The 27204-nt window shown below is 42.5% G+C and overlaps 1 protein-coding gene across 4 annotated transcripts in view; it reads left to right on the top strand.

Annotated features, from left to right (window-relative positions):
* ARHGAP21 (Rho GTPase activating protein 21) overlaps positions 1–27204 on the top strand; it is a 341680-nt gene that overhangs the window by 194493 nt on the left and 119983 nt on the right. For all 4 annotated transcript variants that reach the window (XM_033931381.1, XM_033931383.1, XM_033931379.1 and 1 more), the window contains one exon: positions 2596–2650. In XM_033931381.1, the coding sequence (XP_033787272.1) occupies positions 2596–2650 (55 nt within the window). The remainder of the gene's footprint in view (positions 1–2595; positions 2651–27204) is intronic.

Raw genomic sequence — 27204 nt, 5'->3', positions numbered from 1 at the left:
CATGTCTCCCCTTTCTCTGCGCTCTTCGAGAGAATATAACCGTAGCCTGTTCATACGTTTTTCATATGGGAGATCTTTGAGTCCTGAGACCATCCTAGTGGCCATTCGCTGAATCGACTCCATTCTCTTCACATCCTTTTGATAATGTGGCCTCCAAAACTGAACACAGTACTCCAGGTGAGGTCTCACCATGGATCTGTATAATGGTAGTATAACTTCAGGCTTTCGGCTGATAAAGCTTCTTCCAATGCATCCCAGCATTTGTCTAGCCTTTGCTGAAGCTTTCTCCACCTGATTGGCAACTTTCACATCTTCCCGGATGATTACTCCCAAGTCCCGTTCTGCTGCAGTTCTTGTTAGGTTTTCACCATTCAGGGTGTACATTCTGCATGGATTTCCGCTACCAAGGTGCATTACCTTACATTTCTTGGCATTAAAATTAAGCTGCCAAGTACTGGACCACTGTTCTAGTAAAAGCAGGTCCTGTTCTATCGTGTCGGGCATGGTTGCGCCATCAAGTTCTGCTGCGCCACCCACAACGTTGCATGGTTTAGCGTCATCAGCAAATAATGTAATTTTGCCTCGAAGTCCCTGAGGCAGATCCCTTACAAAGATATTGAATAATATCGGGCCCAAGACCGAGCCCTGCGGTACACCACTGGTCACTTCCGCTGTTTTGAGGAAGTACCGTTTACCATCACCTTTTGAAATCTGCCGCTAAGCCAGTCTTCTACCCATGTCGTTAGTGTTTCTCCAAGGCCCATTGTGTTCATCTTGTTCAGTAACCTCCGGTGTGGGACACTATCAAAAGCCTTACTGAAGTCCAAATACACGATGTCCAGGGACTCTCCCTTATCCAGTTTTTTTGTTACCCAGTCAAAGAAATTTATCAGATTGGATTGACAAGACCTTCCCTTTGTAAAGCCATGCTAGTGGGGATCCCTTAGTCTTTCGTCATCCAGAAACGTGTCCAGTCTGTTTTTGATCAACGTTTCCATAAGTTTACATACTATTAATGTGAGACTCACTGGTCTGTTATTTTCAGCCTCTGACTGCATCCCTTTTTGTGGAGCGGAATAACATTGGCAGTTTTCCAGTCCAAGAGCTTTGGTAACAGCGATACAAAGAAAGCGACAGGTTGAGTGGGCCAGAAAGTACAGCAAGTGGACTCCAGAGGTGTGGGAAAACATTCTCTTCAGCGATGAGAGTACTTTCTGTGTGTTAGGAGGCCAGTGCAACCCGTTTGTAAGACGATTTAAGAATGAGGCTTTCAAACCACAGTGCCTGTACTTGACTGTAAAGTATCCGACAGAAATCATAGTCTGGGGCTGTATATCAGCCAATGGCATTGGACTCTTTCAGGTGATTGAAGGCATGATGAATGGTGCCAAATATCTCTCCACTTTGCAAAATATAATGGTTCCGTCTGCAAGGAGTCTTATCCAAGGTGACTTCCACTTCTAGGATAACAGCGGGCAAAGATGGTGACAAAGTGGATGACATTGAGCCATATTCAGCAACTGGAATGGCCAGGGCAGTTACCAGATCTCAATCCAATTGAGAATTTGTGGAATAATCTTGCTGTCAAGGTGTTCAGAAAACACCCAAAAACAAAGGTTGAGTTGATTGACGTACTGATTAATGCTTGGCACCATGTTGTATAGCCAGATGAACTTTGAAAATTGGTTCACTCCATGCCTCAATGCTGCAAGCTTATTATCAAGAACAAAGGCTGGCCCATATGTTATTAGAATAGCAGAAAACAACCAGCCCTTTTCAGGGCTACCTCCTCTTGAAATGGGGTAACAGTTGAAATATAAATAAACTTAGTATGTATTGAAATAGCTAATGTAATCCATTTACAAAATATCGACATTTTTCGACATTCTGCAGTTTATGCGTTACAAGTCTTTTTTTTTTTTTAATCTTTATTGATTTTTAATCTAAAACAGTGTCGTCATACAAATGATCAAAACAATAGGTATTACATACATTACACTAATCTTTGTACAAGTAACATATATCTTTCAAGATTTTAAGTAATCCTTCATATAATAATAACCTAATATAACATATCATATAATATATAAATAAAGAATAAAGTTAACCAAATGTCCCCATTAATATTTATTCCCCTCCCTCCAACCCCCTACCCCTATGGATGTGTAAAGGTAAATGAACAAAGGAAAGATAAGATAAATATAAATTATTATAATTTTACAAGTTTTAAATCTGAAGTCCTAAGTCAATTTAAAATGTGCAGGGTGATAGAGCATACAATTCTGAACACATCAGTATATTCAATCTGTAACATTTTTAATCATTGTAAACCGCATAGAACTTCATGGTCCTGCGGTATATAAACTGTTATTATTATTATATAATATGCAGCAGTAGGCGTCAGAAATATTGCTGTGATCCAGCAAAAAAGACGAAATAATGTATTACTCAGAGGTGATGCAAAACTTTTGCACTACTCTGTATATGGGTGAATAAAAATCACTATGAAATTGATATACTTAATGTCATAACTGCTGTTCAGACTGAAAATCACATTTTTCAAAATTTACATGCGCTGCATTTATCTGATTTCAGCGACTCCATATTGGAACTTAGCGTCATGCCGAAAGATGAAGACATTCTTCAATTGGTATGTTGCATTTCAGTATTTTTTTCTGAACATGACAAACTTCCTATATGTTCAGTGTTTAGTGTAAACTTTTATTTAGATTACAAAATTTAGTAACAGAAAAATCAAGACTTTTTCTTTTTTCCTTTTCTCCACACACGTGTGCAGTGAGGTTGGAAAGAATTCCATGAACCATGCTGTATTTGCTATGCCTGTTTGTTGAATTCCCCCAACTCCCGTGACTCTGAAATACTTAACTTAATGTTCAAGACTGCCCTGTATCTTTTGTAAAGTCAAATGGAAGAGTGGTTCACCGCTATGTTATAGGACTTGAAAGAAGCAAGTTGTCACAATAACCAAAGATTTCAGTGAGAAAGCAAGTAAAAAAAATATAATATTATTATGTACTAACAGGTATCCTATATAATAAAACCCTAGCCGCGCATGCGCACTCAACTGCATGCTTCCGTGATCTCTGATCTGTGAGGTATAGGTCTGTGGCCGGAGGAGTGCGCATGCGCGAGTCCCCAGTCTTACTGCTTCCCAGCCACCAGCGTTGGACTCCCTGCTCTCCAGATCGCGGTGTCGGCTCCTCTCATGAGCCGCACCAGTGTCGGAGAAGGCTTCCGACGCTGGCGGGGATCGAGAAGAGCCCTGCAACACTTGCCCAGAGCAGGCCAGACCGCGGGCCAGGCAGGGAAGCGCCGAAAGAGACTCCAACTGCGAGCCGCTCAGTGGGACCAGGCAGGCAGCCACGCAAGGGAGGGAAACAGAAACAAAAAAGGGTATGTGCAGGGAGAAGCTGGGCCTGCCTGTGGGAAACACGATAAGGGAAGGGGGGGCCCTTGGAGCAGGCTACACCGTGGGAGGGAAGGGGGAGGGCCACATCGTGCTAAGAGTAGGGAAGGGGGGTGGGGGAAAATACTGATACTGCTGCAAAGGGACTTGGAGGGGAAGGGAAATACCTTGAGGAAAGACACAGGGGCAGGGAGAGGGACAAAAAGACAGAGAAAGGGGGCCAGGGAGAGAGAGAGACAGTGGGAGGGAGAGAGACAGAAAGACAGACATACATATATTCTAGCACCCGTTTATGTAACGGGCTTAATGACTAGTAGAGTATAATAACTGTACACATGATCCACAGCACATTTCTGCACCACTCTGCTGGGGGAACCCTGTTACTACCGTGTTCCCCCTAAAATAAGCTCTGGCATGATTTTCGGGGTAGGTCTTAATATAAGCCCTACCCTCGAAAATAAGCCCTAGTCGCAGCAGCAGTAGCAGCGCTCCCCCCCCCCCCCCCGCCGATCCATCTCTCCCTCCCATCCAAACAGCGAGACAGAAATAAATATATCTTATAACAAACTGGCAGTGTCAGCAGCAATCTAGACAGGCTGCTTCATGGCCTGGGCCATTCCTCTGCTGCGTTGCTGATGACATCATCAGTGATGCGGCAGAGGAATGGCCCAGGCCGCGAAGCAGTCTGTCTAGATTGCTGCCGACGCTGTCGGTTTGTTATAAGGTACATTTATTTCTGTCTTACAGTTCAGATGGGAGGGAGAGATGGGTCGGTGGGGGCACGGGGCAGGGATAGAAAGCAGTGTCTTATTTTCGGGGAAACACAGTAGCTGAAAAGTTGATTTATGAAATTCCAGTGCACCTTTTCTAAGGTTTTTTCAAGAACTTTTCTTTATTAACCATCCAGATCTACTGTTTTGCCAACCAGGCACAAGCCTGTCTCATTGTGTTGGGCTAGTCATGGGAGCAAGTGATTTTAGATTTGTATTAATAAGAATTTGGGCTCAAAAACAACAGGTAGACCAAATGAGGATGAATAAGTTTATTGAAACTGCTCCCAGGAACAGCAGCCAATGCATTTCACCTGTGCAGCTTCTTCAGGGACATATAAAGAAGATGTTCAGCAAGAAGCTTATAGAGTCCTGGACACTCACAAACAAACCCAGGACTCTATAAGCTTCTTGCTGAACATCTTCTTTATATGCCCCTGAAGAAACCACACAGGTGAAACGCATTGGTCGCTGCTCCTGGGAGCAGTTTCAATAAACTAACTTATCCTCATTTGGTCTACCTATTTTGTGCTCCACATTGGATTCTCTAGTGCAATGGTTCCCAACCCTGTCCTGGAGGACCTCCAGGCCAGTCGGGTTTTCAGGATAGCCCAATGAATATGCATGGAGCAGATTTGCATGCCTGGCACCTCCGTTATATGCAGATCTCTCTCATGCATATTCATTAGGGCTATCCTGAAAACCCGACTGGCCTGGTGGTCCTCCAGGACAGGGTTGGGAACCACTGATCTAGTGGACCATCTGCCTTTGCTGTTTCCTCACACCTTTAATGAGAGTTGGGCCTATGGAAACCATAGTACATATTATCCCTTCCCAGTTTGTATAGCACCATAATACTTGGTATTCATTAATGAAAGGATTACCCATGTTCCCAGTAATAATGTCATAATCCTAGCCAACAGAAGTGATATCTGATCTAAAAAACAAATAAACCAAAACCTAGTCGGGTAACCACTGATAACTTTCCTTAGACAAGTCCTAGATAATCATTGCTACTTTATTTCTGTTTCTGGAATCCAGTGGATAACAGAACCCACTAGAGACAGTTTTTGTCAGACAAATCTGATCAATTTCTTTTAACTGGGTGATCAGAGAATTGGATAGAGGGAGAGTGCTAGATGTGGTGTATTTAGATTTTAGGAAAGCCTTTGACAGTGTTCCACAGAGGCATCTAATAAATAAATTGAGTGTCATTGGTATGGGCCCCTTATGTTTGTGTGTTTATTTTGTTTTATAAACTTATGTATGCAATACCATGTAAACCGTTTAGACCTTAGACGGTAGAGAAATTTTTAAAATAAATAAAGTGACAGACTGAGTCAGGAATAGAAGACGACAGAGGGTAGTGGTCATTGGAGATCGCTGTGAGGAAAAGGATGTTACCGGTGGTGTGCCTCAATTCTTGGCCCTGTTCTTCTCAACGTTTTTATAAGCGATATTGCTGAAGGGCTGTTAGGTAAGATCTGCCTCTTTGCGGATGAAACCAAAATCTTTAATAGAGTAGACACCCCGACGGTGTGGAAAACGTGAGGAAGGGCATAGTGAAGCTTGAGGAAATTTGGCAGCTAAGATTTAAAGCTAAGAAATGCAAAGTCATGCATTTGGGCTGCAGAAACCCAAGGGAACGGTACAGTTTAAGGAGTGTGTTGGGAGTAAGTGGCGCAGTGGTTAGAGCTACAGCCTCAACATCCTGAGGTTGTGGGTTCAAATCCCTCGCTGCTCCTTGTGATTCTGGGCAAGTCACTTAATCCCCTCAATGCCCCAGGTACACTAGATAGAGTTTGAGCCCACCGGGACAGATAGGGAAATATGATAAAGTACCTTATTGTAAAACCACTTAGAATATAAGTGGTATATAAATTAAATAAATGTAAAAAGAACTTTGTGCATGAAAGAGGAGCGGGGCTTGGGTGTGATAGAATGTGATGATCTTAAGGTGCCCAAACAAGTTGAAAAGGCAAAAGCTGGAAGGATGCTAAGGTGCATAGGGAGAAGTATGACCAGTAGGAAAAGGGATGTATTGATGCTCTTGTATAAGACTATGAGACCTCATTTAGAATATTGTGTACAATTCTGGAGACTACACCTTCAAAAGGATAAAAAGAGGATGAAGTCTGTCCAAAGGAAGGCAACTAAAATGGTTAATGGTCTATGTCATAAGGTGTATGGGGGATAACTTATGACCTAGACAGGAGAGGGAAGATATGATAGAGACCTAAGTGGCATAAATACACGAGGTAAGTCTCTTTCAATTGAAAGAAAATTCCAGAGTGAGAGGGCATAGAATGAAGTTAAGAGGAGTAATATAAGGAAATACTTTTTTAAAACCAGAAATGGTAGTAGATGCATGGAATAGTCTCCCAGTAGATGTGGTGGAGACAGAGACTGAGTCTGAATTCAAGAAGGTGTGAGACAGGCATTTGGGATCTCTTAGGGAGAGGAGGAGATAGTGGATGCTGCGGATAGGCAGACTGGATGGGCCATTTGGCCTTTATCTGCTTTTATAATTGCCCTATCCCAAGATTCTTGTGTAGTGCTCTCTAACTTGGGCAACTGTAGAATTTAGAATTTAATGGTGGAACCCTTTATCTGCTGATCACATGTATATAATTTTTGGTAAAAGTTTAGAAAGTGCATTTGTATATCTCCCTCCTTGTGCAGGAATTCTCCCTTTTCTCCTCTAATTGCTAGGATGGTGTTCCTCAGTTGTTGTCTCTTCAGTATCCTAGCCAAAATCCATATCTCTCCCCCCCCAATTCATAATAGCTTGATGGGTGAGTCTCAGTTGATATTCTATGTTTTCTAAGTGTGCATTTTGTAATTCTGCTCTCTTTTGATCTAATAGCCATACGTTGAGGTAGGTGCACAAAACTCCAGTGCTGTAGAGGAGCAGCACTAGAGAAACGCTGAACTGCTTTCAGCAACCAGTGCATAGCACTAACAGCAGGCAAATTATACACACGCTGTTACTGTTGAGCTATGCACTGGTTGCTGAAAGCAGTTCAGCGTTTCTCTAGTGCTGCTCCTCTACAGCACTGGAGTTTTGTGCACCTACCTCAACGTATGGCTATTAGATCAAAAGAGAGCAGAATTACAAAATGCACACTTAGAAAACATAGAATATCAACTGAGCTCATCCATCAAGCTATTATGAATTGGGGGGGGGGGAGAGATATGGATTTTGGCTAGGATACTGAAGAGACAACAACTGAGGAACACCATCCTAGCAATTAGAGGAGCTGTCCTTAGCTGGATGACACTCAGCCTACTCCATTCTGCCTCAGGACCCATCTCTTCAAAATGGCAGTGCCCGCTTCCTGCCAGTGCATCCTAGGATGCACTAAGAGGGGGTCTAACACCATATAAGGAGTGTTGCTCCTTATATGGTGTTTAGCCCTCTTCAGTATAAGGCAGTATAAGGCAGAAAGGATGCCTACTCCATTCTGCTGTGCTATAGAAAAGGTAGAGTGGGGGGAGGGGGACCTGGACTTGGATATCTGTTTGGGATGAGGGAATGGATGCCTGGCTTGGAGGGGAGTTGTCTGACTGGGGGCTTGGCCTGCCCCACTACACCCCAGACCACCATGTTATTTGTTTGAATAGGGATTGGGATGGGGGGGGTCCATTTGACCACCAGGGATTATTTTTGGTTTGTTTGGCTTTGAGGAGGAAATCGGGTTGGGATGAACCAGGACATGACGTTAGAAGGGTACCAAAGCCGGTGTGAACAGATGGAAGATGCTGCTCACGTCATTGGACATTCAAAACCTGGGAGGGGGTTCTCAAGCAGTGGGGAAGAGTGGGGGATGCACAGCACATCGAGGCAGGGAAGGAGGGGCTCACGGTGTGGAGATGTCGGGTGCCACCGCCCCTGGTGCTAACCTCCCTCGTTACGCCACTGGCTGTACCTATATGTATATCAACACCATCACATTATTGACATTTAAGCGCATATGTGCAGGTATTCTGGGAATTTTTCTCACCATTAACTTCTGTTATATTCCTTAGATCCAAACAGCATATCATATCTCTTTACTGTGTGGATATTTCTGTGGTGGGAAGGACTAGTCACAGGAGAAAGCAGTTTTTGTGCTTAGTAGTTCACAGTCCCTGAAACTATACTAACTTTCAGGTCTTCACTACTGTAGGACTCAACGTTGACTGGAAGAGAAATTCTCTATTTTGCCACTGTTCATTTGTTCAGATCTTTTTTAATAATTGATTAGCCTCCTGTAATTTGGCTGGTATGCTGTAGCCAGTGGTTTTGTATTTATATTGGAAAGTGTTGTCACTAAATATTATAATGGATCTTTAATTTAGTTTTATTGTGGTCTGACAATAAAATGTATCTACCTGTTCAGTGTTACCACACAGTTTGCAGCCCTTCAGAAAGATTTAATAATAGGTTATGTAATAGGAAAAGAGCGTGGCTGACTGCTGAGGGTGTATTCTTATCATGACATGTAAAATAAGACCTTACTTTCTAGGCTGTTTAGAAGAAATCATGTGGTGGTGAAGAGCTTAAAATAAAATTAACCGTGTTGCCATGTTTGATTTCGTACTGCCCCTGAGTTTGTACCACTGAGACATATTTAAGTTACAAATCATAAAACATTCAGTATGAAGGAATTTTAAAAGGGTTTTTTGATGCTGTTTTTATTGTATTTGATGATATTTGCATCAATAAAAACTGTTTGAATCTAAAAGGGTTTAAGTGTAAGGGTCTATCCTTATTTTGGCATAGGAACTTGGCAGTATGTTAGTTTATTAAATAGCACCAGATCTCAATTAACATTTGCTTGGGGTCTTTCCCTCCTTTGTTCCAAGCTGTTTCATGGCTTAAGTAGGAACCTCCCAGCAGCGGCAGTTCTTATGTGTGAACATTCCACTTTAAGAACATAAGAGTAACCATACTGGGGAAGACCGATGGGCCACCTAGCCCAGTATCCTGCTTCCAGCAGTGACCAATCTAGGTCACAACTACCTGGCAGAATCTCAAATAGTAGCAAGCAGCAAAACATTTCCTTCTTTTAATGTTTATTTATTTATTTTTTTTTTTTGGGGGGGGGGTTCCTTTCTGTTTTCAAGATGGCTAGTGACAAGCCTACGTGGCACTGGCCTTATTTCTTCAAAGTTGGGTTTGACATCTCAGCACTTCTTGGCATGACCCATCAACACACATGCAGCCATTTAAATTTTGTTTTTTTTTTACATCCATTTTATGATTTTCTGTGTTCATCCCATGCCTTTTTAAATTCCATGTGCAATTTTTGTCTCTATCACCTTCCTTAGGAGGGCATCCTTGGCATTGCCCACCCTCTCCATGAAAAAGAATTTCTTGACATTACTCCTATGTCTGCCACCCCTCAACCTCAATTCACGTCCTCTAGTATTACTATTTCCCTTTCTCTGGAAAAGGTTTGTTTCCATATTAATACCTTTCAAGTATTTAAATGTCTTTTTAGTGCAATAGGTGAGACATTCTAGACCAGGGCTGCCCAAGTCCGGTCCTCGAGATCTACTTGGCAGGCCAGGTTTTCAGGATATCCACAATGAACATGCAAGAAGGCAGTGCAGGGAAATTTTTCTCATGCATATTCATTGTGGATATCCTGAAAAACTGTCCTGCCAGTAGATCTCGAGAACTGGACTCCCTGTTCTAGACAATAGGGTTATTTCCCCATTCTTGCATGTTCTGCAGAAGTAATCCACTCCAGATTTTTCACTCTGCCTCTGTAGTACTTCACTGATGGGTTTAGCGCCCTTCGCAGTCTTTCCTTTTTCAAGCATGTCTGCATGTGTTCTGTTCTCCCCATTTTATTGTTTTAAATTCCATTTAATCTCATCCTCTTTTTGGGTAATTTCATGTTTGAAGCAATTTTAGAGCTCTGCCTGCTTGAGAATTCACAGACTTTGGTCTGTAGCTGACAGGCCGATCCCTTTTCGGGTACCTGTTAGACAGTCTGAATAGTTTTCCTTGAAGCTCAGGGTTGTCCCTGAAGTAGTCTCACCTTCTGTTAAGCAGGAATCAAGCGCAGACTGTTAGGCATGCTTAGGGGGCTCAGTGGTATTCCACAGTGTGCCAGCTGTGTTTTCGCACCTCCACCCGTCCTGTTGCACATCTGGTGGTCTGCTGGGGTGAAGGCATAGTCAGACAGTGGAGTCTGATTGGCAGCCTGAAGATCAGCTTTGTGAGAGCATTTCCAGCATTGTGGCAGTGGATTCTTCTATAGCTACTGAGAAAGAGCTGTGTGCACGTGAAGTCCAGTGTATCAGGTCACAGTGAGTACAAGGAGTTTGTGAGAAACATCGGGGAAAGTTTAAAAAGTGGGATTTTCTGAGTTTTTGCATGTTCCTTTGTGTTCCCCCTCTTGAAAAATCCTAAAATCGCCATTTTTGGACTTTGGGAAGTGTGAAAAATATCATGTTTTTTGTGCAAATTTGGTGCCGGCAGCCATCTTGGATTTTTAATTATCTTTTTTTTTCTTCTTCTTCTTCTCCCTGCTTCTTCAAAACTTTGATTTTTGCCTGGAGTCCTTGGGGATCTCCTCTTTTGAATTCATGCCAGGATTGTGCAAATTTAGTGCTTTTAGAGCGTCCTTGTGCTGTGTGGTGCAGCTGGGGGGGGGGGGGGAAGGGGCTGTAGCGACTTGAAGCATTTTCTCTGCTACTGCTTCCCGCTGAGGATAACACTTTATCCCAGGACAAGCAGGCAGCATATTCTCACATATGGGTGACCTCAACCACAGAGCCCTAATGTGGACAACTTCATAAGCAGACTTGCTTGAAGAACTTTTAGAAAGTTTGCGACTGCCGCACTGTGCATGCACGAGTGCCTTCCCGCCTGACAAGGGTGTGGTTCTCCTCAGCATCTCCTCAGTTCTAAGTTTTCCATGGAGCTGAGAAGCCTTCATTTCAAGCCACTGCACGAGAGTTAATTCTACTCGTGCCTTCTCTCACAGTGGCTCGTGTATTTTTTTCTTATTTACAGGGTCGCTGTATTACACGTGTTAAAAAAAAAAAGTCTTTAATTTTTTCGGTCGTGTCATGGTGGGATCTGTTCAGCGGCCTCAGCCTGTGGACTTCGATTTACCTGCGGCCGTATTTCATTCCATGTGCTGGCCAGTCCATCACAGATCGTCGGTGTCAGATAAATCTGTTGGAACTCTGAGTGATTTTCAATGCTCTCAAAGCTTTTCAGCAACTTCTTCACGATCAGGTAGTCCTCATTTGTGCAGACAATCAAGTAGCCATGTACTATGTCAACAAGCAGGGAGAAACAGTATCTCTTCCTCTGTGCGAAGAAGCGAAGAAGGTTTGGAATTGGGTGATTTTTCACACCATCTTTCTGAAAGCAGTCTACATTCAAGGAGAGAAATACTTTCTTGCGGACAAATTGAGTTGTCGTCTACAACCTCATGAATAGACACTCAATTCATTACTTCTAAATCACATTTTTTCTCAGTCTCAAATCGATCTGTTTGCGTCTCCCCACAACAACAAACTGCCTCAGTTTTGCTCCAGGATCTACTCTCCTCACCGCCTGGAGGCAGATGCTTTTCTCCTGGAATGGATGAACCAATTCCTGTATGCGTTTCCTCCATTCCCTCCAATTCTCAAGACACTCATCAAACTCAAACAAGAACATGCCACCATGATTCTGATAGCTCCTCGGTGGCCCAGACAACCTTGGTTCTCCCTTCTACTTCAACTCAGCAGCAGGGAGCCACTACTTCTACCATTTTTTCATCTCTGCTTACACAGAGTAAGGGATCTCTGCTTCATCCCAACCTGCAGTCTCTGCACCTGACAGCTTGGTACCTTTCAACGTAACTACCAATCTACAGTTCTCTCAATCTGTTCAGGACATTTTAGAGGCTTCCAGGAAGCCTGCCACTAGGCAATGTTACAACCAGAAATGGACTAGGTTTTTTGCTTGATGTGCTCTTCATCACAAGGAGCCTCAGTCCTTGTCTTCAGTTCTGGATTACCTGTTTCATTTATCACAATCGGGCCTCAAATCAACCTCTTTTAGAGTCCATCTCAGTGCAATTGCTTCTTTCCATCAGCCTTTGGAAGGGAAACCTTTATCTGCTCATTGTGTGGTTTCCAGATTTATGAAAGGACTTTTCAATGTCAATCCACCTCTCAAACTGCCTCAATGTGGTTCTTGCTAAATTGATGAAGCCTCCATTTGAACCAATGTCCACAGCTCATCTGAAATATCTCACTTGGAAAGTGGTTTTTCTCATTGCTCTCACGTCTGCTCACAGTCAGTGAGCTACAAGCTTTAGAAGCAGACCCACCTTTCACAGTATTCCATCACGACAAGGTGTTCCTCCATACTCATCCAAAATTCTTACCAAAAGTTGTTCCAGAATTTTATCTCAATCAATCCATTGTACTTCCAGTGTTTTTTCCAAAGCCTCATTCTCACCCAGGAGAAACAGCTCTTCATACTCTGGACTGCAAGCGTGCTTTGGCTTTCTACTTACAAAGGACTAAGCCGCAGAGATCTTCTCCTCAACTTTTTGTCTCCTTCGATTCAAACAAGTTGGGACATCTAGTTTCCAAGAGAACCATCTCTAACTGGTTGGCTGCTTGCATCTCTTTCTGCTATGCTAAAGGGTCGAGTCACAGTCCATAGTTTAGAGCCATGGTGGAATCTGTAGCTTTCCTTAGATCTACTCCTATTGAGGAAATCTGCAAAGCTGCCACTTTGGTCCTCGGTTCATACCTTCACTAGTCAGGAAGGCCAAACTCCGAATGGAGGAGAACCTTGCGAAGAACATCAAGAAGGGCGATAAATCTTTCTTCTGGTATATTAGTGACAGAAAAAGAAACACAGATGGGATAGTACGCCTTAGGAAACCCGATGGGAACTATGTAGAATCGGACTCCGACAAAGCCAAAATTTTAAATTTAAACTTCTGCTCGGTCTTCACTTGTGAGGCACCGGGATCCGGCCCTCAGCTGCCGACGAGGGAAATCTGATTGTAAAAACCACTTAGATAACCTTGATAGGCGGTATATAAAATCCTAATGAACTTGATTGCACAAAATGGGACATATATTAAAATAGCATGCGAATAAAATAACCCACCTATGTGGATAACTTCCCCCCTTATTCTCTATATAAATTCTTATCTGCCTTTATAGTTACTGATTTGATATAATATTTGATCTGTTTGCTCTGTAAAGTGATATATTTTGGTGTATGTGATTAATATACAGTATTTGCAGTATTGTAATACTCCCCAGGTCTTTTACTGGAGCAGGGCAATCTATAGATAAAAAAAAATGTACTGTAATGTAATAATGTGAAGATCCTCAGAAGGGTTGACTCATGTTATGTTAGAAAATAGTCCTTCAAAGAAGTATGCTGAGACAAGAACAAGAGCCATTTTGGTAGCTGGGGTGACTATGGAACAGTTTAATTGGACAACTGAGATTGATGAACAATATTCAGTACTTTAAGAAACTTTTAAAAAACAATCTTCTTTATGAAAGCTTTTTTTTTAAATAGATGAACAGTTTTTAGGAAAATAAGGATATAGGATGAAATCCTCTGTGATAGTATCATCTAATGTTATTATATTTTATGTATGTATTTTGTAACCCATTTAGGTTTTAGGTGGGATATAAGTGTGCCATCCAACAGTGGTATTGGAGGCAAGACTAAACATTCGTGGAATAGGCACAAAGGATTCGTAAGGCTGGTAAAATCATCTAGTTTGCTCAATTTGTGTCTGTTCACAAATGCTGCCACTATTTCAACTTTTATCTGCTATTATTCCAAGTTCCTTCCTCTGGTCTTCAAGAGCTATTAACCAGTCTGGATTTCTGAATGTATATATACACAATGAACATTCATGACAGCTATATTCATTCATGAATTCTGACTATTCTAGTTAATCTGAAAATCAGACTGCTTTTTCATTTCTTGAGAACTGGATTTGCACACCCTTGTAGAAAGAAATGGTGCAGTAGATTTCTTTTTATAGGTCATCTTTCTGCTTGAAAGTGTGTGAGGTAAATAGGCAGGATCTTCACCTCTTTATTTCTATTCATATTGTTCTAATAAATAGTGAACGATATATAATGGTCGGCATGCGACTCTTTAAATCCTGTTCGTTTTCAGAAATATACCTTGGCATGTTTAGAGAGCAGGGAGACCACTATTATGTGTTCATGGATTACAGCTGCAAATGTTGATATGCAAGAAATAGAAATCATTTAAATTACTATTGTACAGTAAAGACTAAAGCATATATTACTATAGCAACAACATGTTTCTAAAACTGATGAAAAAAAACATAGTTATTTTTCCCTGTTTTTTTGGCTCATCATTAATACAGTCAAAATCTGTCTCCTTAAAATGCCTCATTTAGATATTCCAGACTAGGGCTGGTCTTTTCAGCTGCTCTGCAGGAAATATCCATTTACCTTGCCCTGCTCCTGATCTCGCTTTCAGGTGGCTCTGTTAGAAAACAAAGAATAAGTAGTTTGTTGTAAAACGGCTTCCACTCCCATAACGTGGCTTGGTCTGTAGGCAGTAATTTCCCATTGATTTTAATATGAAATAAGATGATGACTTAATCACAAAAGAATCCTTCATGTTAGCAGTTTAGGAAGATACTGACCTTTTTCAATTTTTCATAATTGCTAATTAAATTGGTCAGTGCTTTTCTTCCTCTCCCACCTCTTTAATCATAATGTATTTTAGTTGTCTTTTCTTTTTTTTAATCTCTGGATATCTATATTGTTTGTGACAGTACAGCACATCCATGTAGCAGCTTTGTACCTCTTCTGGAGGGATTGCTCTGTAGTCACGTGTGGGTGCTTATATTGTGTTGAATTAACAGGAGTGTGTGCAGTTACTGAAAGTATTGAAAATGACATGTAAATGAGAAACAGTTATTTAATAAGGTAAATCCAAGTAAATCTGAAAGCATAAGAAAATTAATATTTGTCAGCAGCAGCAGATGAAGCTGGAGATGACTGGGTTATGACCAGCAGGCAGAGATAGAGTGAACCAAACTGAGCTCTGTCTTATAGGATGCTAAGCTCCTTGATCAGCCAGTATCCTCTGTCACCAGCAGGAGAATGGATGGTTTCTCCAGTGCTCCTGGTTTCATCTTATGCTCAGCTCCTGTTTTAATGTTCTAACTCAGTCGAGCTTGAGAGTGTAGGATTGTTATTTGGGTTCTTACAGAGAGCAGCATCTGTGCAGCACAGATTCACAACACTATTGCTTCAAGGTCTCTTTCCTGAAACCGGTTTAGTGACCGTGTTAAAGGCAACCTTAAGTTTTGAGAATCTGGTCCTGTGTCTGAATTCAAGAAAGTGTGGGACAGGCACATGTTACATTACATTACATTACATTAGGGACTTCTATTCCGCCTATACCTTGCAGTTCAAGGCGGATTACAAAAGAGCTAACTGGACATTTCCAGTGAAGTTACAACAGTATTGGTTGGGTTGTTTTTTTTGGTTACAAGGGAGGAGAGATAGCTGGATTAATTCCGGAAGAACTTGCAAATTGGATATTAAATTGACTGTACGTTACTGTGTGTTATAACAAATGGATTACAGTTAGAGTACAAATAAGATTACATTACATTTCAGGGATCTGAATACTTGGTTGGTGTTTTGGGGAGGAAGAGATTATTTAAGTGGAGGTTTTGGGGGAGAATTTATCTAGGAGGAGGGGGAAGGGTTGGGTTAAGATATCTGGATAAAATTTTTGAAAAGTAAAGTTTTGATTTCTTTTCGAAAAGTTTTGAAGTCGCCCGTTGCCGTCAACAGGTTGGAGATGGAGTGGTTAAGTTTTGCTGCTTGCGTCGCCAGAAGGTTATCAAACATCTTTTTGCGCTGAGTGCCCTTGAGTGGAGGGAAGGCAAAAGGGTTCGGAGTTCTTCTTTGTCTTGAGGTGAGGATCTGGTTTAGGCGGTTGTTTAGATAGGGGGAGGCGGAGTCGTTTAATGCTTTGAATAATAGACAGTAGAATTTGAATTGAATTCGTGCTTGCATAGGTAGCCAGTGAGAGTCTAGGAAGGCAGTTGTAATATGATCATATTTTCTCAGGGAGTAGATCAGTCTGAGGGCAGTGTTTTGTATAGTCTGAAGTTGTTTTATCATGTTGGCAGGACAAGGTAGATAGAGGGAATTGCAATAGTCCAGTAGACCTAAGACATGTGATCTCTTAGAGAGAGAAGGAGATAGTGGATCTTGTGTATGGGCAGACTGGATGGGCCGTTTGACTTTATCTGCCATCATGTTTCTCTGTTGTTCTTTTCAGGGTATCCACTTTGTTGGAAATCTTTATGTCATCTATAAAACGGCAAGCTTTTCCTTCTAATCCTTTGGCAGTGTCGTTCATAAATAAATTAAATAGAATCGGCCCTAGATTAACTAGAATGGGACAAACATGATCTCTTTGGAATAGGAAAGGATAGTAGATGGAATGGTTGGGCAGACTAAAAAGGCTATATATATCTGCCATCATTTTTTCTGTTTCTATGTATTAGAAATTTTTAATCCTTTTTAGTGCATAGCTCTCAGTCATGACATTACTGAAGTCATTGCAGCATTATTAAGGATTTATCAACCAATTAGAGCTTTTAGACTTGTTAATCATCGTCTCTTAGATGTATGAAATTACCAGCATGCACATTTGTGTGCAAGTCAGGAGAGGGTTTTCTCAGTAGCAACACCAATACCATTACAATTACCATTACATTTATATCAAATTTCTCAGAGTTCAGAAAATGTCTTAAAATGCTTTTGTTTCAGCTTGATGATGCAGTGATATATTAATTAGTAGATACCAGTTCAGTAATATAATAAGATTATGATTTTAAATATGTTCAGTTTATTTTATGCAGAGATTTTGAGTTTATTTGGTTATGTATGTTGTAACATTCTATAATTAATAGATATAGCAGGCTTTAATTTTTAAATAATAACCATGATAATAAAAATAACTGATACCAGAGGCCGATGGCCTTCCAGCCTAGCTGGTCCTGTCCTGGAATAATACACTCCACGGATAATAGACTTGAATAGGGAAGTGCTACCTCCCATGAAGCATGTACTAGCAAATGACATGGGAACACATTTTTCACCATCCCCGCGGGAACTCATTTTCCCGTCCCATCAAGTTATTTTCCTGTCTCTGCCCCATTCCTGCAAGCTCTGTCCTCATCTGCACAAACCTCAAACACAGGAATGGGACATGGATAGTAAAAAAAACTTGCGGGATGGGATGGGGAAATTGAGTTCCTGCGGGGAAAGGGAAAAATTTGTCCTCAACAGGAGAAATATAAATGTCAGCTTACTGAAGAGAAAACCTCAACAGGAGAAAACAATGTTCCAGACACAGCCAGAATCCAGGAGCTAGTTGAATAGTGACCATCACCTACTGGGAGATAGAGCATACTGGAGATACAGGAGGCGTGCCAGCCAATAGGACCACCTGTTAATCAGTTTCTCTATCTCTGCCTGCTGGAAGATGTGTACTATCCCACTAATCTCTGGATTCATCTGCTGCGTCTAAAGGAAAGAAAATTAACAAGAACATAATCTTTCCATGTCATTCTCTAGCATGTTTTAGGTCTACCTATGAGAATTCATACCTGGTAAAAAAATATCTAGAGACCTTGGTGGCTACATGAGACCTTGGGGGCTACATGAGGATGTACAGTGCTCCCCCGCGAATTTACAGTCTGCGATTTGCGGCCCTGGTCATTCGCTGTATTTTCTGACCGCGAATGACTGAGCAGGAGAGGGCAGCTGGAGCGTTGGCGAGTGAAGGAAATCACTCGCGGTATGCTCCGAACACCTCTTCCTGTACTTCCTGTAGGCAACCGCACAACAGATGAAAGCACAGTGCCCGACAAAAGCTCAATGCTCGACAGTATGACACAGGACCTACTCCTGCTGGAGCATTGGTCAAAGACTTGGCAACTAAGTTTCAATGCCAAAAAATGCAAGGTCATGCACCTTGGCAGCAAAAATCCATGCAGGACTTACACCCTAAATGGTGAGATTCTAGCAAGGACTGTAGCAGAACGTGACTTGGGGGTGATCATTAGTGAAGACATGAAGACTGCCAATCAAGTGGAGAAAGCTTCATCCAGGGCTAGACAAATCATGGGCTGTATCCGTAGAAGTTTTGTCAGCCGTAAGCCCGAGGTCATAATGGCGTTGTACAGATCCATGGTGAGACCCCATCTGGAATACTATGTACAATTCTGGAGGCCGCATTATCAAAAAGATGTGCAGAGAGTTGAGTCGGTTCAGCGAATGGCCACCAGGATGGTCTCAGGTCTCAAGGATCTCCCATATGAGGAACGACTGGGTAAGTTGCAGCTGTACTCACTCGAGGAACGCAGAGAGAGGGGAGACATGATCGAGACATTCAAAAATGTCATAGGCCGTATCGAGGTGGAAGAGGATCTCTTTTTCCTTAAAGGACCCATGGCAACAAGAGGGCATCCGATGAAAATCAGGGGTGGGAAATTTCATGGCAACACCAGAAAATATTTCTTCACCGAAAGGGTGGTTGATCTCTGGAATAATCTTCCACAACAGATAATTGAGGCCAGCAGCGTGCCAGATTTTAAGAAAAGATGGGATTGGCATGTGGGATCTCTTCATGGAGGTAGTTAGGGGATGGGCCATTAGTGTGGACAGACTAGATGGGCCGTGGCCCTTTTCTACCGTCATGTTCCATGTTTCTAAAGCCGGGTCTCACCAATCAGGAGCTGCTTTGACACGCAGCTCCTGATTGGTGAGGCCCAACTTTAGCACAGGAAGAGGGGTCGGAGCATACCATGAGTGATTTCCTTCACTCGCCAGCGCTCTGGCTGCCCCCTCCAGCTTCCCCTGTTAATAACCATATTCGTGGGTTTTCAACATTCGCGGGGGTTCCTGGAATGGAAACCCCCATGAATATCGGGGGAGTACTGTATACCAGTTGCTTGTAAATAGAAGAATCTTTGAAAATTGAGTTTTCTTCTCTAATATTGGGTATTGTCATTGATTCATCTCTTAAATTTAAGGATCAACTAAATTCTCTTGTTAAAAAGTGTTTCTTCAGTCTCAGTATCCTGAGAAGAGTGAGTGCTCTTTCATCAACAACACTTTTCGGTATTGGTTCAGTCAATTATCTTGTCAATGTATCTGGGTCTTTCAAAGGTAAGTTTGCAGAGGCTTCAGTTGATACAGAATACAGCTAAGCTTATTTTCGGTAAGAATAGATTTGATCATGTAACCCCATTGCTTAAGAAATTGCATTGGCTTCCAGTGTACCTTAGAATCCAATTCAAGTGTGTTTGTATTGCATTTAAGATTCTATTCGGCATCTTTATCACCCTGGTCCCTCTAGACAGGAATGTTCATAGATCTCATTTTGCTAGAAGCACTAAAAAATTAAAACGTACATTTCCTTCCCTTAGGGGTAAAAACAGATCTTTCAAGAGATTCAGTCATTCTTTCGTCTTCAAACTGAGTTCTGGAATGAGTTACCACTTACACTGAGAAGTTTAGGCCCCTTCGTCGTATTCCGGAAAGCTCTGAAAACTTTTTTTGTTTTCCAAACATTTTGGAAATTAAGTCATTTCAGCTACATTCTTATGTTTAAATATTATGTCTACTTTAATGTTAACTGAGTTGAGCTCCTTCTGGTTGAAGACCCGGTCCATAAAACTAAGTTTTAGTTTAGTTTATATTTGTAAATCAAGAAAACAATTTTAAATGGAATTCTTTTTCTACAGGGAAACTATGGAGTTCTTTCATTAGAGAACTTGTGTGATCAAAATTTATTTTAGCATTGATCCAGTTTGCTGCTGTGCTGTGAATCAACCGAAGAGCACTTAAGCATATTGGTCATGAGATTTGAACTTGGAGCTGAAGGTTCTAGCTGTGACACCTTTTGGCCCTCCTAAGTATGCATCAGTCATGGAATGTGGTTTTTTTCCACAGCTATTCAGCTTGGCAGGTTTTCGAGTTGCAAGTTCTTTGCTGAAGGTAACATAGAAACATAGAAAATGATGGCAGATAAGGGCCATAGCCCATAAAGTCTGCCCACTCTACTGACCCACCCCCCTTAGTCTGCTCTCTTAGAGATCCCGCTCCCAATGACTCATCCCTAACTCCACCCTCTTAGGGATCTCACATGGGCATCCCATCTACTCTTAAAATCAAGCAGCTGTTGGCCTCGATTACCTGCACTGGAAGATCGTTCCAATGATCATCCATTCTTTCGATGAAGAAATACTTCCTGGTGTCACCATGAAATTTCCCACCCCTGAGTTTGAGCGGATGCCCTCTTGTGGCTGAGGGTCCCTTGAGAAGGAAAATATCTTCTTTCACCTCGATACGTCCGGTGATATATTTAAACATCTCAATCATGTCTCCCCTCTCCCTACGTTCTTCGAGAGAGTAGAGCCGCAATTTGTGCAGCCTCTCTTTGTATGAGAGATCCTTGAGCCCCGGGACCATCCTGGTGGCCATCCGTTGAACTGACTCTGCTCTCAGCACATCTTTACGGTAATGTGGCCTCCAGAATTGCACACAGTATTCCATATGTGGTCTCACCATGGTTCTGTACAATGGCATGATGACTTCAGGTTTCCAGCTGATGAAACTTCTGCGGATACAACCCAACATCTGTCTTGCCTTAGATGAAGCCTTCTCCACTTGATTGACAGCTTTCATATCTGCACTGATGGTCACTCCCAAATCTCGTTCTGTTGTAGTACTAGCTAAGGTCTCACCATTTAAGGTGTAAGTTCTGCACGGATTTCTGCTGCCAAGATGCATGACCTTACATTTCTTGGCGTTGAAGCCCAGCTGCCAGGTCGATGACCAAAGTTCCAACAAAAGCAGGTCCTGCGTCATACTATCGTGTAAATATATACAGTAGATTTGTATGTGGTGTTTTTGGAGGAAAAGATGGCAACTATTTCCGTCTTTCTGCTCCTATTAAATAAGGAACAGAGAATGAGCTTCTCTTATTGAATGCTCACAGAATACTCTTATTTTATCTAAAGGTGACTAAAAAGTTCAGGAAATTGCCTAAGTTTTTTTTTTTTTCCTCTTCACAGGCCTTTGCAAGTGAGACAACTTGTAAAATGTTGTTGTGTAAAGTGGGAAGGCCATTGATTTGGTCTACACTAGCAAGGGCTTGTAAGTTCTCATATGCCTCTGTGCTCATTCGACTAGGGCACAGACAGTGTCCTGTGCAGATTGCAGAACAGTATCACTGGGAAATATTTGTAAAACAGCGGCGAGTTGGGGTAAAGAGCAGGGCTGTGAGAGGCGAGTCGGGGCAGAGAGCAGAGCGGCGAGTCGGGGCAGCATTTGAGGCAAGTCAGGGCAGAGAGCAGGGCAGTCGGAAAGAACCTGAGTGATTGGTCCTCAGCAATTGCTTATTTTTGGATTGGCCATCCCAGTCGGTGTCCCTCATTTTTTTAGTGAATCGTTGCCTGCCTGTATTTGCATGCGCGGATCAGATCTGGAGTAAGGTTAGTGAATCGGGTCGGGGTTGCTAAGTGATCGCAAAGTGGTCGGGACACGATCGGTGTCCTTAGTGAATCTAGCCCTTAGAGTCTCAAGCACGTGTGGCTTATGGACAGGTTCAAAATAATTGAGGTTGGAAAAAGCCTCAGAATCCTTCCCATACCATATCAACTAAATGTAGGTAAGTTTTAGGGGTAGGTAAACCTCATTGGCACAAAAAACTTCCTCAGTTGAATCCTGTGTTAAAGCCTTGTGCAATGCAAAAGACATCACTTACTAGATATTACATGAAATCTGTGTGATACTCATCGTTTGCTGTAGCGGGAGGAATCTAGGGGTTTGAACTAGAGAGTGGAATGGTGCCAGTTTATTAGATCACTCGTTTCGATTCAAGGTCTTCAAATGAATGGACTTTAACTATTTTTTTCCATATATCTGTTTTGTGATTGACTATTTTTATCAATGACATTTATTCAATTTTAAGGGCGCACGCAGAGGAATTTAAGTATTTAATTTGAAAGAAATCCGATTAGTTGGGTTTTTCAAATAAGTGGGATTTATTAGCTTGCCCCGCATATTTGCCCCATGATTTGATATTTTCATTAATGACCTCGGTTCAGTTTTTGAGCAAGGGCTCAAATTCAGGGGCGGAGCTTTACCACAGCCATCTTTGAGAAGTCAACGGGAGGCGGTGAAGGTCAAGCTCATTATAAGGCATTTTTTATGAAGAGAATTTACTATCTTTTGATATTAAAACCTTTGAGGAAAAGGTCTCATGCAATTTTTGGTCTTTAGGAGTTGATGGACAGTTCCACATCCTAAAGCAACCGGCTCAGGCAAAACGCTGGCCATCATCGATGTGTATTTTTCTCTCAGATGAGTATCACACAGATTTCATATAATACCGTGTTTCCTTGAAAATAAGACAATGTCTTATGTTCATTTGGGGCTCAAAAAAGGCACTAGATCTTATTTTCAGGTAGGGCTTATTTTTTTCATGTACATGATCATCTTTCTCTTCCTCTCCTTCACCTCAATTCTTCCTCTTTCCTTTCCCCCACATGTGCAACATCTTTCCTTCCCTCTCACCCATCCCCTTGTGCTTTCCCTCTACAGCATGTTTCTATCCCTCCCATCCCCCTATGTAGCAGAACCCTTTGCCCAGCTTCCATCCCTCCCATCCCTCATGCAGAAGAACCCTTGAGCAACCGCCACCACGCAACTGAACCCCCGCTGACCCTCCATCCTTCCCTCCCAACCGATCTTCGCCGACTGCGACCATAAATACCTTCCGGCAGAGGAGCGTCGGGCCAGAAGCACTCACAGGCTGCTTCGCGGCCTTCTCGCTGGGGAATTTCCCTCTGCCACGTCACTGATGATGTCAACAGTAACGCAGCACACAGAAGGCCCCAGAGAGAAGGCCGCAAAGCAGCCTGTGTGTGCTGCTGGCCCGATGCTCCTCTGCCAGAAGGTATTTAAGGTTGTGGTTGGCAGGGATCGGTTGGGAGGTAAGGATGGAGGGTCAGCAGGGGTTCGGCTGGGAGGTGGGTCGGGGGGATGCGTGGCTGCCTATGACTAGGGCTTATTTTTGGGGTAGGTCTTATCTTCGGGTAAACACAGTATATAGTAATTGATGTCTCTTGCATTGCACAAGGCTTTAACACAGGATTCAACTGAGGAGTTTTTACTTACCCCTAAAACTTACCTACTCTTACGGCCTCATTTACAAAGTCGCGCTAACGGCCCCGAAGCCCATAGAGATTTAAAGGGCTTCGGGGCTGTTGCTGCGCGGCAGCCGCTAACGCGACTTTGTAAAAGAGGCTGTTAGTTGATATGGTATGGGAGGGGTTCTGAGGCTTTGTCCTACCTTATTTATTTTGAACCTTTATGAATCATTAACATCTTTGTCTTCAAGGTGGGCTGTAGACATTGACTGTTTTGCGTAGTTTACAATAAGTGTGCTTAAGGCTAATAGGGGCATTTATTTTGTAGTTTGATATTGTGTCCTTACTTGGGTTGGGTGCTATATTTTTTTAATTATTCATTCATTTATTACGTACACCACATGGGTCACATCCCAAAGTCAGGTGGTTCATAGGTTGGATGCCCCAATATATAAGAAGTAAGATATCATCTATTACCTGAGGTGAAAATAAGGCTACCTATCAGAAGCAGAAACGTAGTGCAAATAAGAAGGAACCAAGAGGTTAATTGAAAGCCAGTAAAAACAGGTGTTTATACCTTATTTAACCCCCCCCCCCTTCCATCATTACTTAGCTCTCTTTTTTTTCTCTCTCTCTCTTCCGTAGATAAAATCATCTTTCTCTTTTGCACTGGAAAGCCCTTTACTTTTGCTCTAAGTTGATTGCCAGGACACCTGCAACCAGTGATCCTGAAGTGGAATGTCCTAGAATTAAGCGATCCAGCCTAATTATAATCAAAGCACTAATTTCTACATGATAGATCCAGACCATTTTAAAAGAAAAAGCTTTGATGTTCTGAATATAATTGGACAAGGATTTTTTTTTTTTTGTAAGAAACTCTTTCCATGTCTTTGTGAAGAGCTTAATGGGTGACTTTTCACTCAGAGCCTCAAAACTAGCTTGCAGATCAGTCAGAACTACAGGAAGAATATAATAACACATGTTTAAACTAATTTCATGAGTTTGATCCAGAGACTTACCCCCCCCAATAAAAATTATACCAAGCAATCTATAACTGATATAAAGAATAAAACACAAATTAACAATGCAACAAGCCACTTATATTAAAATTCAAAAGAGCATATAATAAAATCATAAGCACAAATAGGCAAAATATTCCTTGATATTACAGATTTTATTGGGAAAAAGCTTCCTTAAATAACCAGGCTGTGCAAGCCTTCAAGAGCAAGATAGCATAAAACCTGATCTGAGTTCCTTGGGAACTTTATTCCACAGGTCAGGGGCACATCAGTATATAATTGAATATAAGCTGACCTGAATATAAACTGAGATAACCTTTTCCCCCCCAAAAAGGAGAAAAAAGGTTGACTCGAATATAAACCAGGCGTTAATATTAATATACTCTTCCCTGCTAGGTGCTACACCCTGTCCCCCCTCCCTCCCTGCCAGGCACTGCACACAGCCCCCCATCCTCCCTTCCTGTCCTGCCAGCCTCTGCACCTAGCCCCCTCCCTCCCTGCCCGGTTCGGCTCTGCACCCTATCCCTTCCTCCCTGATGTCTTGCAGGCCTCTGCTGGTCCTTCCTAAGATGCGGTGGGCCAGGACAGGAGAGATCCCTCCCACCTCATCTCCTGGCTGATTTGAAAAACTTTTACCCAGCTTCCCGCCTCCCCCACATACCTTTAAAATCCATGGTGGCCCAGCGGTGGGCCAGGACAGGAGGGATCCCTCCCACCTACTGTCCCGGCTGGCTGTGCCTTCATTTATCTCCCTCCTTCCTCCTCCATGTACCTTTTACAATCCCCAGTAGTCCAGCAGTGAGCAGGAGTGGCCTTTGCGCACTCCTGCCCTGTGGAGAACCTCTAACAATTAGCTGCCGTGAGTTCTCGCGAGGCCTGTGAGAACTTGTGGCAGCCAATCACTAGCGCAAAGGCTGCTTCTGCTCCGGTTCACCGCTGGACCAACAGGGATTGTAAAAAGTACGTGGAGGAGGAGGGAGGGAGATAAATGAAGGCACAGTTAGCTGGGACAGTAGGCGGGAGGGATCCTTCTGTCCTGGTCCACCATTGGGCCACCAGGGATTTTAAATGTATGCAGGGGAGGCAGGAGACTTGGTAAAAGTTTTTCGAGTCGGCTGGGACAGGAGGTGGGAGGGATCCCTCCTTTTCCAGCCCAGTTCTGGCCCACCAGGTCTTTGGCAGGCCCTGCGGAGGCCTGCAACAGGTCCGGGAGGAGGGTGAATGCACACTGACTCAAATCTTGGCTTATATTTGAGTATATACGGTAAATGGAAAATGCCCGTTTCCAGTTATCAGAGTGCCTCACTCTAGGAGGGAACCCTGGAAGGATCTCAGTGCTTCTAAAGCAGGACTTTTGGGCACTGCCTTTTGGACTCAGCCATTTAGGCATCTATGCACGTTGGCATCAGATGTTTGGGCACCCAAACTGTGGCATGTAAAAATTCTTTACTTCCTATCTTCCTGCTGTGCACTGACCTCCAAAGTCCAGGGGAAAGCTGGGTTTTTGTCTGCTTCTTGCTGCGCGGTTTTTGATGCTGAAGGGAGAGCTGCCCCTGGCGGTGCCTGTCGAGGAGGGCAGCTGCTCTCCCTTGGATTTTGGAGGCTAGTGCAGGGCAGGGAGAAGTAGGCAAAGAACTTTTATATGCTGCTATTTGAATGCTGAAACAGTGGCTCCTAAAAGTTGTGGATGCCTAAAGAGCAATGCCCAAAAGTCATGCTTTCTCTCTGCTCTCTCTATCCCCCCTCCCCCCAATGCTTCTGTAGGTTCATACAGTGCATTAAAAGTAAGTCCAAGCTTTAAACTTAACAGGATACAAAATTGGCAGCTAGTGCAACATGTTCAGAGCAGGTGATACTGGGTCAGATGATTTAAGGGTCAGCTAAATTCTAGCCGCAGATTTGGCCTGCTTACAAGACACAATAGTCAATATAACTTTATTACAAACATATGATTAATAATAGCAAGATTCTCCTTGTGCAGATAAGGCTGCAGGTTCCATACCATCCTCCAACTGAAAATTGTTGATTTAACAACATAATCAATATGAGATTGCAAGGTGAACTTTGGATCCAAAGTCACTACAGAGATCACTCAGAACAAGCCCCTTCATAGACAAGGGAGCATCTAAAGTCATTTTTGAACATTGGAGCCACTAAGCAATTTATTATCATTCATCTGTACTTTTCCTGCCAAGCATACAGCTGTCTGAGCACCATCTCAGGCAATACTCAACGCTTTAAAATTCTGGCCATCATTGACTTATAACAAATGCAAGATAATCCCTGACTATCTGCACATTGTAACTCGCTGAATGTCCAGCTCTCTTGATTGTAAACCGCCTAGAAGTTGCAAGATTGTGGCGGTATAGAAGAATAAAGTTATTATTATTATTATTGCCTTACCACTCCCCTTAACGGCTGTAAATAAAGATGAAATAAGACGGGAGACATAATAGATCCATGTAGAACCCCTATACAGGATCCTTCTCACATACATACAAGATGTCAATAACAAACATTCACTGAGGTGTTGATGAAAAAAAAAAAGACTCAAGCCAGGCATTCTGGCACCAGACAGACCTTAGCAAATCTCATGGTCTATACTACTAAACTAAACTAAACCTTAAGTTTATATACCGCATCCTCTCCATAATTATAGAGCTCGGCATGGTTTACAAGAGCTTAATATAGGAAGAACAGCATAATGAGGTTGGAGGTTGAGTATAGGGGGGAATGTCAACTGCAGAAAGATCCAACAAGATCAATAAAGAATCATC

Source organism: Geotrypetes seraphini, chromosome 2 (genome assembly GCF_902459505.1).
Source record: "Geotrypetes seraphini chromosome 2, aGeoSer1.1, whole genome shotgun sequence".
Taxonomy (NCBI): Eukaryota; Metazoa; Chordata; class Amphibia; order Gymnophiona; family Dermophiidae; genus Geotrypetes; species Geotrypetes seraphini.
The sequence above is the reverse complement of the archived record's forward strand: the minus strand, read 5'-3'. Positions and strand labels throughout refer to the sequence as shown.